The 19,994-nt window shown below is 46.0% G+C and overlaps 1 protein-coding gene across 1 annotated transcript; it reads right to left on the bottom strand.

Annotated features, from left to right (window-relative positions):
- Positions 1-1,353: 1,353 nt before the first annotated feature.
- gucy2f (guanylate cyclase 2F, retinal) lies at positions 1,354-17,549 on the bottom strand. Its single transcript, XM_035385727.1, has 19 exons — positions 16,735-17,549; positions 15,388-15,689; positions 14,315-14,669; positions 13,300-13,384; positions 13,035-13,131; positions 12,443-12,568; positions 12,242-12,322; positions 11,087-11,263; positions 10,561-10,717; positions 8,875-9,024; positions 7,359-7,507; positions 6,088-6,251; positions 5,154-5,346; positions 4,422-4,596; positions 3,906-4,004; positions 3,139-3,233; positions 2,883-2,968; positions 2,258-2,324; positions 1,354-1,854 (listed from the first exon to the last, which is right to left on the bottom strand). Exons 1-19 carry the CDS (start codon positions 17,477-17,479, stop codon positions 1,834-1,836), a joined length of 3,324 nt encoding a protein of 1,107 aa, XP_035241618.1. The 5' UTR covers positions 17,480-17,549; the 3' UTR covers positions 1,354-1,833.
- Between the last annotated feature and the right edge of the window lie 2,445 nt (positions 17,550-19,994).

Raw genomic sequence — 19,994 nt, forward strand, 5'->3', positions numbered from 1 at the left:
TATCTAAGTCTGACCTTACTGTCTGAATAAATGTATTATGTAAATTTGTTCATTCTATAAGTTCATTTAACCTTGTGCAAAATCATACTTCAATTCTATTAAATTAGAAGCAATTCTATGTAATATGTACAAATAAAACCCCATCTTTACAGGAGGCCTTACAAAAAATGCACCCAATGCTCAACACAAATTGCATACACCGGTACTTCCGGCTTGGCCAGACGTTCCTACGAACACAATTGCCAGTGTTCGCGGGTGAGAAGCCGGTGAGGGTCCTGATCGTTGCATTAGCGACTCCTACTGGTTGGTCGGGGTGCCTGTTCAGCAGGGAGGGGATCTGGGGGAGATAGCGTGAACCTCCGCACTCGTTACACTCTCCCAGTGAAACTCCTCGCTGTCAGGTGAAAAGAAGCATCTGGTGACTCCACATGTATCGGAGGAGGCATGTGGTAGTCTGCACCCTCCCCAGACCAACAGAGGATTGCGCATCGAGCAGGACTGTGATACACACGGGGAATTGGTATAACGACTATATTGGGAAGAAAATGGGAGAAAAATGGCACAAGAAAAAAAAAAAAAAAAATTGCATTCGCCGGTTTTCATTTGCAACTGAGAAAAACCTGCAAAGGGGGAATTAAGGCATTTTATGGAATGTTTATTCATTGAAATAAAAAAATAAATATTTTAAATGGCAGGCACTGCATCATTTTTTCTGTCAGTCATATATATATATAAGTATTGCTCTCAGCTTTTAGCACTGACTTACTGTCACTTTCTCACAACTTTCAGGAGTAATTTATTGGGCATATACAATGCATATATCAACATTTAATGGAAATAAAACTGTGAAAAGGTAAAAAAACCTTCCAGATTTCTTTGCCCTTTTCAAATAAACACACACACACACACACTATAGTATACAAACCCAAATATTAAATATCTAAATATGCAGTCTTTCATTAAACAGCAACATTTTCTTAAAGCATAACACCAGTAATTATTATTTTTTTCAGCATTGTGAACATATCCGATGAGAAGACTAAAACCGGTAATGTTTCTGTCCAACTCTTTTTGACATTTTTCTACCCCATGTAGCTTTCAACCAGGAAAGCCATTCATTATTTAAACGTATTATTTAAAGGGCGGCAGTGTAGTATAATGTGTAAGGAACTGGTCTTGTAACCTAAAGGTCGCAGGTTCGATTCCTTGGTAGGACGCTGCTGTTTTACCCCTGAGCAAGGTACTTAACCTGCATTGCATCAGTATACATTCAGCTGTGTAAATGGATGCAATTCAAATGCTATGTAGAATGTTGTGTAAGTCGCTCTGGATAAGAGCGTCTGCTAAATGCCTGTAATGTAAATACAGCTAAGAAAGACATATTTTCATTTTGAGAAATTGCAACTTATTATCACTGATGATACTGAAAAAATGAAAATCACTAGTGTTATTCATTTCACAAAAAGGACCACAATGCAAATAAAGACTGAGGAACAGCCATTCTTAGATGCAGTAGCCTGCCCCCTGGTGGCCAAACAGCTCAACAGTCTAAATGAATTACTGCAGCACATCTCTCACACATTAAATGAAGTCACAGCATTTCTGTTCACTGCTGAGCCAGCTGGGGAATCAAGATTAGACTCACAGTGTAAAATCCCATTAAAACTGTCCAGATGAGCTGCCCCGATCTGATTGGTCCTCTGCTGCCGTGAGTGGTACTTCCCTCATGCCACAGGGCTGAGCCCGGCTCTTCCTCCTCGGTCTCTTCCTCTTCCTTCTTCTCAGGTTATGGCCTGCCCCCGCCTTCCTGCTGGACTTCAGAAACCTCGGGTTTCATTTCCTCAGCTGCTGTGCCTGAAAAGAGAACACAGGAGACTGACAGCCACAGATGCAACGGACCAACCAGATATTCCTCTGGACATCGAATGCTCCGTTTCACTACCAAAGAAGCTTCCTAAATATGGATATTCATGACAGGCTGTGACCAAGGACAACATCGCTTTGCGAATATTCCCTTAACTGTAACATGTGCCTGTTCCCAGGCAGAACCTGTTAGGACTTAGGAAACAGAGAGGAGGAGAACAAATTTACAGAGTTGATTATCTTGTTAGTATAGAGAATCTGTGGCTCAGCTGAACAGAACAGCAGATAGTTTCACAGGCAGGAATCCCACAATGCGCCAGGCGACAGTGCATCATGGCGTCCCGGTGACGCCCTCTTCGCCCCTCTCCCCCGAAATGCAGGTTCGTCTCCGTACTTTTTTCTCGGCTCGTCTTCTCTTGTATTCGGCTACTTCCTCCTGCGACAGGCCGTGGTTGTCCGCCCTGCAGCAGACACAGCACACAGGTCTCATTCCCGTCTCCGCGGAAACCCGCGGTCTCCGCGGAAACGCTCTGTGACACAGCCAGGACTGCAAAGCTGAGCGTCAGTACACTGGGCCACAATAAACTCAAAATTGTTATGAATTAGCCTGTGACAGTGCAACATACGTTTCTCTCATTACTGGTTCCTTATTTGGAAACACAGTTTTGGATCAGACCTGAGGCAATAACTGTAAACGAAATACCCTTTACACATGAGAAAAATAAATAGCATATCAAAAAGAGCCATATTTTCACCAGTCTTTAGAATAATACTCTTTTTTCAGACATTTTAGTTTGTAACGTGTTCACTCAAAAATTCTCAGTGACCTACACGAGTGTATCTATATAGACTGTAATCAGTAGAAATGCTATATGGGCATACGTTATGTCTTGGCAAAAACTGGATTTATATTAACAAAAACACAGATTAAAAGAAAGGAATAATCACACAACGTAAAGAATAAGAAACCATTATCTTCTATGGTGCCAAAGGTAACACTGGGGCTTGGGGACTCTTACCCTGGTTTTAAGTCGGGTGGCTGTGGCAGGGGTTTCGTGAAGTCCTCCTTGCCCACCAGCCAATAGGTCTCCTCGAAGCCTTTACCCTGCACAGAAACACATTTTTATTTCGCCCCCGTTTCCTCCCGGTTCGTGCTCCTGGCCCCCTCCTCGGTGAGTCTGAACGGGGGACAGTGCAGACGGGCGCACGCCCCCTCCCGTGCGAGCAGGAGCAGGAACGCCGCGCTGTGAGGTGAAGACGCGGGGGGCTGCTCACCTTCAGCTCCGTCTGGCCGCGGATCTCGATGCGGTAGCCGTCGTTCAGGGAGCGGAGGATCGTCACCGTGCTCAGATTCACGTGGATTCTGTAGGCTGGAAGGCAGGAATCTTCTTTGGAAAGGAATTTTTCCAAATATTGTGCAATATTTCTTAGATGGTAAAAAGCAGTTTTGGTTACATTTCTGATATGTGCATCAATATCCAGGTCACTGTTGAATAAGAGGCCCAAATTTTTCACCTGATAAGTTATACCTGACGCTCTAGTTTTAAGGTGAGATACAATTTTTTCTGTCTTGATCTTATCACCAATTATCATGACCGCTGTTTTTATCTTGGTTCAATTTTAGAGACTTCTGAGTCATTCACATGTTTATGTCTGCCATACAATTTAAAAGAGTGTCAATGGGACAAAGATCATTTGGCATGACTGAGATATATAACAGGGTATCATCCAAATGACAGTGGAAACTTATGTTGTGAACTGTGGATAGTAGTCCCTAACAAGAACAAGTACAGACTAAACAGGATAGGTGCTAGGATTGAGCCCTGGGGCACACCACATGTAATGTGCGTTTGTGTTTATGTATATGTGTGTGTGTATGTGCCTGTATGAGTGCGTGTTCATTTGTGTGTATGTGTGTGAGTGAGTGTGTGCGTGATATAGATATGCAGAACTGTGTGTGCAGGATATACTGTAGACATGCAGTACTGCGTGTGTGTGATATACATGTGCAGTATTGTGTAGTTGTAAAAGCTGAGACTCACGCAGCCCAGTTGACTCCATACGGGAGGCGGTGTTCACTGTGTCTCCAAACAGGCAATACCGAGGCATGGTCAAACCTACAACTCCCGCAACACAGGAACCTGTACGCACACACACACACAAGCACACACACAAGCACACGTACACGCACACATACACAAATACGCACGCACACATACACACGCACTTAATCGCATTTGAAAGACTGGGTGCAGATGGGTCATCTGACTGCTCTTCACAGGAAATCCCATCCCTGCATCTCACCAGATTGGATGCAGGTGGGTCACATGACCCTGTGGTTCACAGGAAGCCCCACCCCTATCTCTCACCAGATTGAATATGTGTGGGTCACATAACCCTGTGGCTCACAGGAAGCCCTGCCCCTATCTCTCACCAGACTGGATGCAGGTGGGTCACATGACCCTGTGGTTCACAGGAAGCCCCACCCCTATCTCTCACCAGATTGGATATGTGTGGGTCACATGACCCTGTGGTTCACAGGAAGCCCTGCCCCTCACCTGAGTGCAGGCCGATGCGGATCCTGACGGGCACCTCTGGCATGTGGCGCATTTTGAAAGAGCCCACAGCGCTGAGGATGTTCAGGGACATGTTGGCGACCTCCGCTGCGTGCTTGTTCCCGTTCCTCTTCGGCAGCCCCGAGGCCACCATGTAAGCGTCTCCGATGGTCTCCACCTGGGACGGGCACAGACAGTAACCCCGAACTCCAGTCGCTCACCGCTTAAAACACTGTCTGCTAGGCAGACCTTCCCTTTAAAACACTGTTTCTACTGGGCTGACCTCCACCCCCTGACCTTCCCTTCAACACACTGTTTCTGTTTGGCTGACCTCCACCCACTGACCTTCCCCTTAAAACACTATATCTGCTGGGATGACCTTCACCCACTGACCTTCCCTTTAAAACACTGTATCTGCTCATCTGACCTACACCTATAAACCTTACCTTTAAAACACTGTTTCTGGTTGGTAGATGCTGTTACGCACTACCTCTGTATACAGATATTTACAGGTACAGTTTTTCAGGCAAAGAACTTAAAAAAATGAAACAATAATAATTTTATTTAAAAAAAAAAAACACTTTGCATCACTAAGGTTTCCCACTTTAGAGAAAGTAAAAAAATACATTATGTGACTTAATTCTTCACAGTGAAGTATCTTATCTGTAAAACACCAGTCAACCTCTGCGTTCGTCCCATAAACCATAATCTTTTGCTGCGTTTTTCTCACACTACCTTGTACACGTCGTGGTTGGCCAGTACGGCGTCAAAAAGCGAGTAGAGGTCGTTGAGAAGGTCGACGACCTCGATGGGGTCGCTGAGCGAGGAGATAGTGGTGAACCCCACGATGTCACTGAAGTAGATGGTCACCTGGTCAAAGTACTCGGGTTCGACCACACCCCCCGTTTTCAGAGCGTGAGCTACAGAGCTATAGACAAGAAAAATATATTTTTTTTTTTAAACAGGAAAATCAGGATTGAAAAGACAGAGTACCGTTCCTTAGCTGCTTCTTTCAGTGGGCCAAATAGCATTTGGCCCACTGAAAGATAGCATTTACAGACTAAGCATCAAGAAAATATATTGTATGTATTGAAGTAAATTCCTTCTTAAAATATGTATCCTGCATGTCTCCCGTTTTAGCCATTTCCTGGTATGTAGAGGTCCATAACCTTTTGTCTAATTCTCTGGATTTCATCATCAGGACTGGCTGAGTACAGCATGTGTGCTCTCTCCTTTTTATACCCTAAGGAAACAGGAAACCATTGTAGGCCACTATATAGTTCCCTAATCTTCCAATGAACTCCAGATCCAGGTTGTGTATACGTGCAAATGTTTGTTGGATAGTATTCAAAAGAATAGTTAGGGGTGTGAAAAATTGTGATCCAGAAATCACAAGAAAAATGGAAGAAAAGTATTATTAATAAAACATGCTTTTGTAAGTTTGCAGATTCCTGCATTTTTTAGCATACAATATACCTGAATACATCTAAACGGCATTTTTAAATCTTTGCCCAGGATTGTGAATAACAGCCTTCTGTGAATGGAAATGATAAAACTTGCGTGCATTTTGAAGCGACTGCAGACGCTAGCTGAAATGATAAAACCTGTGTGGATTGCGAAGCGACGGCAGACGCTAGCCTCTCGTTGTTTGCTGGGACCAGAGACTCACGGCGGCAGCATCTCGGACAGCAGCTTCTCGGTCCTCTGCTTCTCCACCTCCAGCTCCTCGGTCCTCTCGCGGATCAGCTCCTCCAGGTTGCTGGAGTACTGCTCCAGCATGCGCAGCATCGAGTCGATGATGTTGGTCTTCTTGCCTTTGTTGATGATCTTGAACTGGTGCAAAAAAACCACAATGATTGATCCATCGATTATTTATAGTTAACCTTTCGTCCAAATCTCTTGCAAATGTTGAGCAAATTTCAAAAAAGGTTGTCAGTGCGCGTTTCCATCAACTACTGTTGGGCAATTATTCTGAAGAAGACGCAGCACGATTACATAATCAAAAGTGTGCCAGCCAAGCAGTTGGAGAGTTTGCAAGACATAATCACTCTTGGAAGAGCGATCATAACAGCCCTCTCTAGGCTATTCTTGGTTGTATTACATGCTGTGTGACATGATTGGCATTTTTTGGTCTTTTCTGGAGCAGAAGTATATGACCCAGGTCCCTGTCGCATCATAATTTATTCAAAAAATCTGTTTCCATCATCCTTTATTGCATCTTCTAGGACTCTCAGGCCCAGCATATGGGGTGTAACTATTTTTCATTTCAATATTTTGGCCCAGGTCTTAGAATTCATAGCTGCATCCCTACCCAGTTGCCAAATATAGTTTCTTACCCATGCTGCGCCGTGCTGCTGGAGTACAGGCCCTTATCCCTGCCCTGTCTGTGATCTCTCACCTGCTTCAAGATCTTCACAAATGCTGATCTGCGGTTCTCATCTCCTTGCTCTCACCCGGTTGAAGATCTCACAGAACCCCAGTCTGTGATTGTGATCTCCTTGATCTCACCTGGTTGAAGATCTCATTGAATGCCAGTCTGTGATTGTGATCTCCTTGATCTCACCTGGTTGAAGATCTCTTCAAACGCCGTCGGTGGTTGTAATGTCCTGGCTATCACCAGGTTACAGATCTCATCAAAGCCGGTCTGTGGTTGTGATCTCCTTGCTCTCACCTGGTTGAAGATCTCATTGAATGCCAGTCTGTGGTTGTGATCTCCTTGCTCTCACTTGGTTGAAGATCTCATTGAATGCCAGTCTGTGGTTGTGATCTCCTTGCTCTCACCTGGTTGAAGATCTTATCTAATGTCGGTCTGTGGTTGTTATCTCTGCTCTCACCTGGTTGAAGATCCCGTTGAACCCTGGTCTGTGGTTGTAATCTCTGCTCTCACCTGGTTGAAGATCTCATCGAACGTCGGTCTGTAGTTGTGATCTCTGCTCTCACCTGGTTGAAGATCTCGTTGAACGCGGGTCGGCGGTCGGGCTGCTCGCTCCAGCACTGCTTCATCAGCTGGATGCACTCCAGCGGGGCCTGGTCAGGCGCCACCGTGGGCCGGCACATGGGCGGCGGCTTCTTCACCTTACGGATGATCTCTGCCAGAGACAAGGACGACTGAGAGCCAGCCTGGCGGAACTGGACTGCACCGGGCGCAGAGTTGTGGCTACTGTACTTACGTAACTTAAGGTTAAAGTTAAGGGCTTTATATTAAAGCCAATGTAGCACATAGATTACTTCTCCATGTGTATGTACCCACAAAGACACATGCCCACAGTCCCCACTGCCTCACACCCACAGTCCCCACTGCCTCACACCTACAGCCCCCACTGCCTCACACCCACAGTCCCCACTGCCTCACACCCACAGTCTCACTGCCTCACACCCACAGTCCCCACTGCCTCACACCTACAGCCCCCACTGCCTCACACCCACAGTCCCCACTGCCTCACACCTACAGCCCCCACTGCCTCACACCCACAGTCCCCACTGCCTCACACCCACAGTCCCCACTGCCTCACACCCACAGTCCCACTGCCTCACACCCACAGTCCCACTGCCTCACAGCTGTAACTCCTTAGAATTGGCAGCAGGGAATGTCACTTGGGCTGGCAGCTCCACCAGTATCAGACACTGTGGTGTCAAAATGGCGGCCCTGGAAATTCATAAAGCAATACAGCGAACACTGGCCTATATCAAGGTGACAATGGGGGTCTGTCCACGTCTGAATGACATCTGCACTTTAACAGACCAGTCATGTGCACGTGTCACCAAAAACTCACCTACCAGCCCCAATCTCTGGTTCCCACGTGGGGTCCTGTCACATCATCAATTTTCAGTATAAACCCCTGTAAAACTTACACAATTTGCGCTGATAGGAACAACTCAGTCTGACTTCAAAAGGACACGCTTCAAACACTCTGAAGAAGCTCTTCACAGACAGTGTTCATGCACTGCCCATTTACAGCTGGCCTGACTGCCGAGACAGTCAGCCACTGAAGATTCGGACCATTCTGTTCCAAAAAGTTAAAAAGTAATACAGCAGTCTTAGGAAAAAGGGACGATTCTAACCACCCTCCCGTCTCCCTTTGTGGCCTAACCCAAGAGGAGATCCACACTGACTGCTGGTGGTCACACCATCACCGCACCTTCTATGAACCCAGAGCCCAGAAGCACCGGGAGTCCATGTACCAGCCAATGAGATGCAACCTTTCATCACTGTGTATATCCACGCAAAGCGTCAACCAAAGCATGGTAGTATTCTGCGGCAGTGTCAACACTGTTAAAACAATGTTTTAAGGAATTATTCACATCTGTATTCTGTATCTATATCTGTATATACATACACATTTGACAAAACCTCATTGCACCACTATTACATTACAGAACCTTACTTTATACAATGTTGCAGGGCAATTTAATTAAGGCTTTTAAAGTCAAATGCATTCACCAACTGGAGGCATACCTGCGGCGTTCAGTCCCAGCATGCAGTAGGGCAGCCCACGGACGACCACTTCCTGCAGTATGATTGCAAAGCTGTACACATCGCCTTTGAGTGTTCCCCTCTCTGAGTTCTCCAGGTCCCTGAGAAGCTCAGGGGCTGTCCAGAACAGCTCTAAAGGAAAAGGAAGTGACATCACACAAGCACTCCAAGCATTCAATCTGCCAACACATTAACAGCACTTTAATGCCATGTAAAAGTACTTGTCCCCTTCCTGATTTCCTCTATTACTGCATATTTTCCAACACAAAACATTTTTAAAAATTATTATTTCATTTATGTAATAGAAAAAGTGATATATACTGTACTCTAAGGTTTAAACCCACACATCTCCGCTCAGTGTGAGTCTTCAGGGAGTTCTCCCAGTGCACTAACTGCCCCTGCACACTTCTCCCAGTGCACTAACTGCCCCTGCACACTTCTCCCAGTGCACTAACTGCCCCTGCACACTTCTCCCAGTGCACTAACTGCCCCTGCACACTTCTCCCAGTGCACTAACTGCCCCTGCACACTTCTCCCAGTGCACTAACTGCCCCTGCACACTTCTCCCAGTGCACTAACTGCCCCTGCACACTTCTCCCAGTGCACTAACTGCCCCTGCACACTTCTCCCAGTGCACTAACTGCCCCTGCACACTTCTCCCAGTGCACTAACTGCCCCTGCACACTTCTCCCAGTGCACTAACTGCCCCTGCACACTTCTCCCAGTGCACTAACTGCCCCTGCACACTTCTCCCAGTGCACTAACTGCCCCTGCACACTTCTCCCAGTGCACTAACTGCCCCTGCACACTTCTCCCAGTGCACTAACTGCCCCTGCACACTTCTCCCAGTGCACTAACTGCCCCTGCACACTTCTCCCAGTGCACTAACTGCCCCTGCACACTTCTCCCAGTGCACTAACTGCCCCTGCACACTTCTCCCAGTGCACTAACTGCCCCAGCACACTTCTCCCAGTGCACTAACTGCCCCTGCACACTTCTCCCAGTGCACTAACTGCCCCTGCACACTTCTCCCAGTGCACTAACTGCCCCTGCACACTTCTCCCAGTGCACTAACTGCCCCTGCACACTTCTCCCAGTGCACTAACTGCCCCTGCACACTTCTCCCAGTGCACTAACTGCCCCAGCACACTTCTCCCAGTGCACTAACTGCCCCAGCACACTTCTCCCAGTGCACTAACTGCCCCTGCACACTTCTCCCAGTGCACTAATTGCCCCAGCACACTTCTCCCAGTGCACTAACTGCCCCAGCACACTTCTCCCAGTGCACTAACTGCCCCTGCACACTTCTCCCAGTGCACTAACTGCCCCTGCACACTTCTCCCAGTGCACTAACTGCCCCTGCACACTTCTCCCAGTGCACTAACTGCCCCTGCACACTTCTCCCAGTGCACTAACTGCCCCTGCACACTTCTCCCAGTGCACTAACTGCCCCAGCACACTTCTCCCAGTGCACTAACTGCCCCAGCACACTTCTCCCAGTGCACTAACTGCCCCTGCACACTTCTCCCAGTGCACTAATTGCCCCAGCACACTTCTCCCAGTGCACTAACTGCCCCAGCACACTTCTCCCAGTGCACTAACTGCCCCAGCACACTTCTCCCAGTGCACTAACTGCCCCTGCACTCTCCTTCGAACGCGGTCATTCACCTTCGGGCGGAGGCACCACCCGAGCGGTCTTCTGGGACTCCAGCAGCTCGCTGACTCCGTAGTCCGTTATCTTCAGCACGAAGCGCCCGTCCACCACGCAGTTTCGGGAGGTCAGCCGCCCGTGGGCGAACGCGCGGTGGTGCAGGTACTTCATGCCCTGCGGGCAGAGATGGGGCATCACTCTCACCCCCTTCAAACCCAATAAGAATCTGTGCAATCCAAACCATCATCATCACATGGACACTTTTTACAAATGACACTACGCATAATTATATATTAAGGACCCAAGAAAAGCAGTACTGGTATTAAGCCTATATTCTTAAAATGAGATTGAAAATGAGTTTTTATTCTGAAAGCAGAAAACTTCTTGCACAGCCCACAACAGGACACTTGGCATTGGTCATTTGGAGACCACGTTTCTGGCCCAACTAACAGGGCATTATTTTAATAGCATTCACGTACAGGCGGGCTGTGGCTAACGCTAATGTTCCCAGGCCAAAGTAGGACAGTACGCTGGAAGGCGGACCTTGATGAGATCCAGGAGGAGGGAGGACTTGAACATCCAGTCCAGTTTGACGTCGCTGTTCTCCAGCAGGTCCCGGAGGCTTCCGCGAGAGCAGTGCTCCGTCACCACGGCGAACACGCCCGCGTCCGCGAAGAGCCCCAGGAACGGGTTCACGTTCTCGTTTCGGAGATCCCTCATCTGGAGAGAGAGAAAGAGGCGGGGCTCCGGTGATATCAGCGTCATCTGATGATGCGTACGTGCGCTCAGGCATGTGCGGGGAGAGTTTTTTAAAGCAAAAACAAAAATCAGCAGAGCGGGGGGGGGGGGGGGGGTGGGGGCATACCCCTGTATTATAGGCATGATATTCATTCAAGACCAGGCTTGATATGGTGTTAGACACTATCTAGTCCGTAGGTAATCAGAGCACTAGGTACAGTTTTATTAGGAAAATGGTGAGCACTGTTGGGCTGAATGGCCTGTTCTTGTCATTATGTTATGTTATGTTATGATATGATATGATATGATATTCTCTGATGACAAGTTGCCAGGAGGTTGAATGATATCAATTTTGGTATGTTTGCCACTTGGAGACAAAACGGCATATGTATAAAGCGTTTGAGATTTACCTTTAAGTGAAAGAGAAGTTTCATGAATTGAATAAATGTACTTGTTTAAGAAGTAAGAATAAAAGCTATGTATAAATGTAATTTAGCCTTAAAAGTACCCCTAAATACTTTGTGGTTAACCAGATGCTACTGTCCACTGATGTCGAATGAATGGTAATGTAATAATGACAGATCTTAGTTTCCTCACACGACATGAGTTTTGAGAGCAAATACACTACCACTGTGGCTACCCAATGCTGATTGGCTGAGCATGGTCATGAGAATAATTAGTTAGTATTGTTATAAAAAAATATTAATATCGCTCTGTGTGGAAAAACAAGACTGAGGAGCTTAAATGCATTTAAGTTTCTATAGCCTATACATTGGAACCAGCCTTATTGGCATATTCTGTAAGTCTTTGTGAGTTTCGATGTTCTTGCAGAAAGGTACCCAGAAGGGCACACGACCCTTTAAAGCAGGTCTGATGAACGTATTGTATTATATTATATTAATTATTATTATATTATATTACAAATAAAAGAACACCAGCAGCGAGCCTCTGTAAACTCACCTTGGTGAAGATCTTTGTGGAGCTGGACTTTATCTCCCTGAACTGCCCCTCCTGAAACTTCTTCAGCCACACCCAGTCGCCCTGAGGGTGAGAGAGGTGATCCCTGAATGAGACGTTGCAGAACCGGCGTCCCACACAGGGGCGGCGCTAGGGTCTGCGTGCCGCAGCGGGGCGGAGTTCACGTCGCCTCGCGCGCCGTACCTCGTACACCGCCACGTTGGAGGTCTCGTGCGTCGCCGTGGCAGTGCTGTTCATGGAATGGCTTCGACCCCGGGACTTTCCCTCCAGCGCGCTCTTCGAGTCGCTGAGATCCTCAATGGTGACTTGCTAAAAATAAAAAATAAAAACCAAATCAAACTTCAAAGAGACATTCATACATTTTGATACCGGTAGTAATTTTTCAAAAGGGAAGTTACGTTTTCAGACAGTGCGATTCGGTTTTTAAAAAAAGCAAAGGAATGTATTTGTGTTGGATGGACGATTGATTAATCTACCTGAATGTACCACTGCTTTGCATGTATTTACTCACTCAACACTAGAAAAACTCTCCTTGGGTCTAATTGCAAAAAAAATATCTCAACTTGGGAAAGATAACAAGGTGAGAAGTAATTTTTTATTTAAAACCTAAATCTGAATTTAGAGTTTCCGGGGATAATGATAACTCATTCTGTTATATATTTTTATTGGTTGAGCAGCTCAGGAGGCCCCTTTTCACAGTACTCTGGGGCTCACAGGTGTAAGAACAGAATCCAAACAGACGTTCTGTAACGTTTACAGGTTTGGGGAGACCCACCCTCTTGCTGTGCTGTGGGTTGATGAAGGTGAGGTCTTCCAGAGTCAGCAGGATTCTGTTGGGCCCTTTGAAAAGCTGAATCCTTTGGAGCCGCCTCCTGTCAATCAGGAGCATAAAAATTTAACAAACAATTTAACCGCCACAGTATCATCATAAAAAGGTATGTTTTTATTTACAATTTAAAAAAAAAGAATTTATTTATTGGCTGAAGGATTTTTATTTATTTTTCTTCCTTATTCGGAATTGAAATATCAAGAGATATTACCTTATTATGAAAGCCAAACCAATAGAAATTACGACCAGAACAGCAATGACCACGAATGCCACAATGATGGAGGTGAGATCCACACCTGCGTGAGAGGAAAGACAAAAATATCAGGAAGGTTAAGGAACTGGGCTTGTAACCGTAAGGTTGCAGGTTCAGTTCCCAGGTAGGGCACTGCCGTTGTACCGTTAAAGGGGCAGTTCACCGAAAAATAAAATGGAGCTATACTTCCACTTACCTGGAGTGCAATCTATCCATCTAGATTGTTTTGCTGAGATCTGATGAGTTTTCTAGGGATGTATCTGAATTGGTGCACTTGCCTTCTATTGAGTATAGTTGCTAAGTACACAGGATGAGAAAGTTAACTAGCCCATATTAAATGTAGTGTACATAAAATCCCAGGACAATATACTTATTTCTAGGGTTTCTAATAGAGTCTATTCAGGAGCATACTTTTCAGAAAGTAAACAACCCTTTGGTTCCCATAAATATGACGAGCAGCTTTGCTTCAAAAATGAGGTGCAGCTTTGAGTGTTCTACTCTCCTGTACATGTGGATTCTAATCTCTTGTACCTGCAGGTTGTAATCTCCTGTACATGTGGGTTCTAATCTCTGGTACCTGTGGGCTTTAATCCCCTGTACATGTGGGTTCTAATCCCCTGTACATGTGGGTTCTAATCTCTTGTACCTGTGGGCTTTAATCCCCTGTACATGTGGGTTCTTATCTTCTGTACATGTGGGATATAATCTCCAGTACATGTGGGTTCTAATCTCATGTACATGTGGGTTCTCATCTCATGTACATGTGGGTTCTCATCTCCAGTACATGTGGGTTCTAATCTCATGTACATGTGGTTTCTAATCTCATGTACATGTGGGTTCTAATCTCCTGTACATGTGGGTTCTAATCTCATGTACATGTGGGTTCTAATATCCTGTACATGTGGGGTCTAATCTTCTGTACATGTGGTGCTGGGCTTTTCGTGAGGAGGCAGTGTGGGGCGTGGGTCCTCACCTCCCACGCAGAGGATGTAAATGTTGAACCAGCAGCGGGAGTCCTGGGGCGGGGGGGAGCCCTGCGGGAAGTGAACGGGCGGCCCGGTGACGAACAGCGTGCCGGCGCCCAGGTCCACCCGGTGGGTGCGGTAGAGCTGGCCGCTCAGCCCGTCCGTGTCCAGGACCACGTAGTCCGTCAGGACGTTCCCCAGCCCGTCCGTACGCACGTTCTGGTTGAACCCCGCGAAGGTCAGGTTCTGTATGCAGAAGGCCAGGTTGCTCACCGAGAGGCTCTGCCCCGCCCTCCTGGCGCTGTCCGTCGCCTTGGCAACCAGGTAAATACTGTTGTACACCGTTCCGAAGATTGGGGAAACCTGAAACGCATGCACACAGGGTCGATGGGTAATTTACATGGACTGGCATGGATGGCATCCACAAATCCAAACCTTTGAACATCGCTGGATCTCAAACTCTAGACCTGAAGGCTGCGGTATCTGCAGCCGTTTGCAGTTTCCTTTCAATCAGCAGTCAATTCAGGGCTTTGCATTGCACTATGCTTTTCAGGGTAAAGATTTGCTAGTGTAAGACATTTGCTGGCACACTATATATACAGCGTCTTTGGAAGGTATTCAGTTTTTGTAGACAAATATTTAAGTATTTTATTTTTAAGAAATTTGCAAAAATTTCTAAAAACCTGTTTTTGCTTTGTCATCATGGGGTATTGTGTGTAAATTGATGAGAATAAAAATTAATTAAATCAATTTTATAATAAAGTTGTAACGTAACAAAATGTGGAAAAGGTTAATGGGTCTGAATACCCTTATAAAGCTAAAAGGGATTTCTTTAAATGGCTAAAGTAACTTGACAAAATCCAGAAAGGATTTCTGAAAACTTCTACAGAATCAAAAGCCAACTTGATCAATGATAAGATTCTAAAACTGGAATGATTGTTTTTTCTACAAAATACAGAGAGAAGGCAATGTGATTTAGGCAAAATCCATTCACAAATGAAAATGGATTTTGCCAATTAAAATCCTCATCAATTGCTCTGATGTCAGGACAGATCAGTCAGCTGATGGGGTGAGCGCTCACCTGCTGAGGGTCGTAGGACGCGGGAATTTCGCGGGACCGCTGAGCCGCGTCGAAGGCGTCCGTGAAGGACGCGATGTCCGACGCCACGGTAACGGTGAGCACGGCGTCGTAGGCCTGGCGGAGCGCGCTGTCGTTCTCCAGCCGCCGGTAGGTCACGTTGGCGTAGGGAAGGCTGTAGAGCAGGGTGTCGTACGGCAGGAAGACGTGGCTCCCGGCCGTCAGGCCCACCTCGTTGGCTTTCAGCAGGAAGGCCGCCTCCTGCTCTCCGCCAATCAGCACGGACTGCATGCACATGATTATGACTGGAACACACAGGTTACGGTGGCAGAGCGTGCCTGTGGTCAGGTTCACAGCGTGGTGTCTTTAGGACCAGCGGCTCATGGGGTGCCCTGTGTACATTTCTGCACATTTAGCATTGGCAAATTTTTTTTTTTTTCAACTGTTTGGAGACGTCATTCATATAAAACATTGTAATCATTTTTCCAAGAGTAATGTTCTGCATTACAGATATTTTAAAATTCTGTGTTATACATAAATATAAATGTTACATGTAAATGTTAAATATAGCCTAAATGTAACTGTTGAATGCTAAATGTAAATGTAGAAATTTAATACTAAATATATAGAAAGTATACAGATTCCCCTGTGTGTAATGTCAGATTATGCATGGAGCATTGACGGATGTTCTGAACCACACCAGTGCAAATCTGTGAATGCCACTTGGAGCAGTTGAATCAGCTGTCTTAAAATGGTGCGTGCCAGTGAATTAGCTGAGGTTGCAGTCTTGGGGAGTTTGCAGTAGGGGAAAGAGCAAGCTCTCCAGGGCAGACCAGACACAGCATTGACAACATCAGGCACTACAGCTTCACCGAATAACAGGTGAGTGACGGACCAGTGCTGGCCCACACAGACCACTTCACTTGTCCCACATACCGGTCGGGAAAGACGGCGAGGAACCTGTCAGAGTCGGGCTGCCAGAATGCAACCACAACTCAACCTTGATGAAACCACGTCTCAGGCGTGATATGCATTTGGGCCACGTTTGGCCCAGAATCCAAATGCTGCGATAAATCTTTGATGCGACTGGTTACAGCTGGGCCACTTTCGGGTCAAAACTGAAATGCTGCACATTGATCGACTGGTTGATTTGATTGGTTGCATTTGACCCACAATACACTTGCCACTGCCATAACTGACCCTAAAAGCCTAAACTGAACCATATTTGTCCTGAAATCGCCAGCCATCTGGGTCATCACCAGACACGGCCACTACAGCATTGCCACCGGTCAGGGCTCAACCGGTGACTTTTAAATATGCAGGTCAGCCATACTGAACAGAAATATTTACCTTTTATATTTCCAGTTTGTTGGATTTTCCTGAGAGTGTTTTCCATCTCTGTGGAGTTCTCCCCCACGGACGACACCAGGCGCACCGGAAGTCCCGCACTCCGGAGGGAGTTGCCCAGTTCTGTGGCGGTGTCCATCCATATTTCCTCCCTGGAAGAGATTATGCCTATTTTCGCCCAGCCGAAGTACCTGAGCACGCTGAAAAGCACCCGCATGGCCGAAGGCAAAGTCTGGGCGATAGCAGTGTATCCCTGGGACCGATCGAGTTGGTAATCGAGGCAAGCCCAGGAGAACATGGGCTTGCCCCAGTTCCGCGCAAAAAGCGAGGCGGCGGCGCAGTAGCCCGGGTTCGCGGGACCCACGAAGGCTTCGGACGCGTTCTCCAGCTGCACGAACTTGGCCAAGGCCTTCGACGTTTCGCACGTCTCTTGAAGGACTATGAAGTCCAGTCCGTCGCCCAAGTCTAAACTTGGGTCGTTTTTGACCCGCTGCACTGCCAGCTGTGCTGCCACCGCAGGGAGGGCTTTTGAGTAGAGCCGGTCGCATCTCCACGGCCCCAAGACTCCTACTTTAAAGACCTGACACTGTACGCCAGAAGTGAACACCAAAGCCCCCAGAACGACCCATAGCGTACAGCGATAAGAGGGTAGCCTCGCCGACTGGCGTTTATTCCTGAGAACAGGGCAACGGAAATATTTCCACGAGTCCCACCGAAAGCCTCTGAATTGCAGAGCAATGTGTGGCATTGTCCGTGAGTGTCAGATGCAGATCTCAATTTAAATCTTTTAAAGTGAGACAATAAAGCGCAAAGCACACATTTTGTGAGAACGGTCACAATATATATATGTACTTCACTTCATTAGCTTCGCAGTGTTTAAAAGTCTGATGTGAAACGCCAGCGTGCAAAACGAGATTTCAAGCAGTTACTCGTCTCAAAAATTTACGAAAAATGTTGTCAGCATTTACATATTTTATATAAGCGCCAATATTGAGAATTGTGTGAATACCTTCAAAGTCAATTAACTGTATTACAAACAACAATATTAATAAATGCCCTATGACTGAGAAAATGTTATACAGTTGATTCTGCTCACCGTCCGTTTTAATCAGTCCATAATTGGTAGTGTTGTGCACTGGCGGGTTCAAATTTGCTATCATATTCCCTTTTCGTTAGTTTTCTTGGTTTGTCCTCTCTTTACTACAACCGACACATTTTCAGCAATTTGCGTCAACGCTACATTTAAACTAAACAACGAAATCGCCGAGACAAAAAGCGCGGCTCTAAACTTCTGTCTGAATTGAAATTAAAACTAATTGCCTTGCGAGATTTCGAGACCGAGTAGCTCATTATCTGCGCAGTGTTTTTTTTTTTTCCAAAGGGAGGAGGCGAGGTTGAAGCCGCGCTGCGTCCTCGGCGCCTGCGGTGAGAGGCAACTTCAGCACTCTGGAGAGCTACTTAGCCGTCCCAGAGTTTGTTGAGGAAGAGTTCGCCGCGCGACCATTTATGTTTACTCGAGGCAATCCCATAACATTATTTTGTCAGACCACAACGTAAATACATTTCTTCTTGTTAAAATTAAGTTTAAACCTTGAATGTACATTTCCCTTGACTGAAGATGATTTCAGTAATCAGAGCAAAGTAGCTTCCGATATGCTTGTCAAGCGAGTCCTAGCTTAATCGAATGAATGCTTAAAACATTATTATTTAAATTTAATAACGTTTTATTAATTCTATAATATAAGTCTGATTTATTGGACAAGCACGCACGATCGCAAAGGTGTGGAAAATTTTGAAACTTGGAAATACATACAGGGAAGTTGTATTTATTCGCACGAGCATCAGGAAAATTAAGAGTATAGCCTATGACCAAAAATATCTGGACGCCCCTTGGTCTGGGGTTGTTTTCATGGTTTGGGCTAGGCTCCTTAGTTCCAGTGAAGGCAACGCTACAGCAAACAAATACATTCTAGACAATTATGTGTTTCCCCAACAGTTTGGAAGGCCCTTCCTGTTCCAACGTGACAGTGTCCTTGGGCACACAGCGAGGTCCATATTAGAAAAGCTTGTGTCAAGATCGATGCGGAAGAATTTGATTTGCCTGCACGGAGCTCTGACCTCAACCCTATCCAACACTCTTGGGATCAACTGGAAAGCCTTGTCGCCCAATCAGTGCCTGGCCTCACTAATGTTCTTATGGCCGAATGGAAGAAATCCCTGCTGCAATGCTCCAACATTTACTATAAAGCCTTTCCAGTTGAGGTTGTTATTGCAGCAAAGGGTGGACCAACTCCATATTAATGGCCATCATTTTGATTGATGTTGGATGACAGGTGTCCACATACTTTTCCCCATGTAGTGTGTCTGCTGCAATTGCTGTTCGACATTTGTCTCGTCGATGAAGTGTAATCTTCACCGCGTTTCTTCAATATAGTGATTAGATTGGTCAAACTGCTGCGCAGTAAAATGCCGTGTGTGAATTTGACCGTAACTCTGCGCATGCGCTACCATATGTGCTCTGGCCGAGTTGATTTAACACTGAACAGTTTACTTTGTACGTCTTGCCATATTTTCATGTCTTTCATTTTTTTAAGGAAGTTCCGTGTCGTCCATTTTTAATAGTGCATTTTGTGCGGATTCGCGCAGACAGAGAAGTTAGTGTACAACTGTAATCAACCAGTGGCTAGTTATTTACAAGCTGAAAACATCATTTAACATATATTAATAATTTTGGATTTGGTAACACGCGTTGGGAAACGTAATACAAATCAGAGTACCTGTCGAGCCTAATATTCGGGGTGTTAACCCCGAACTTTCAGTTGTAGACCACACAATATGGAATTTGACCGGTTTTGCCATGGAGACAGCTTTGCACGATAGCACATGGCTGTAATTGGGGGTAATGTGTTGACATCACGGCGACAGCCTCTACTGTTCAATTGAATTTGCACCGAGGTGTACAGGGAATAATTAAACTTAACGACAGCGAACATCCCCGGTGCTCACCCACGATAGCGTGCGTCAGCTATATGCCTTGTTTTGATCGCGCGTGCCTTTTCAGGTACTCTACTGGACGATTGTGCGACGGGCAGATAACACGCCACCAAAAAAGGCATAATACATTTAAATGAATCGACATTTAAATACATAACAGCCTACATTTAAATTACTTAAGTTAGTCATTAATTAACAGCAATGACCGCATATTTTCACTCTCGAAAGTACAAAATAAAAACGTGAATTACAGTAGGTTAGACAATTAA

This window comes from Anguilla anguilla, chromosome 12, assembly GCF_013347855.1.
Source record: "Anguilla anguilla isolate fAngAng1 chromosome 12, fAngAng1.pri, whole genome shotgun sequence".
Taxonomy (NCBI): Eukaryota; Metazoa; Chordata; class Actinopteri; order Anguilliformes; family Anguillidae; genus Anguilla; species Anguilla anguilla.

Coding starts and splice junctions, on each gene's coding strand:
- gucy2f (XM_035385727.1), bottom strand. CDS start 17,479: ATGCCACACATTGCTCTGCAATTCAGAGGCTTTCGGTGGGACTCGTGG. Junction 14,670..15,387: donor CGTCCTACGACCCTCAGCAG/GTGAGCGCTCAC, acceptor CATGCGTTTCAG/GTTTCCCCAATCTTCGGAAC. Junction 2,969..3,138: donor GCGGCCAGACGGAGCTGAAG/GTGAGCAGCCCC, acceptor GTTTCTGTGCAG/GGTAAAGGCTTCGAGGAGAC.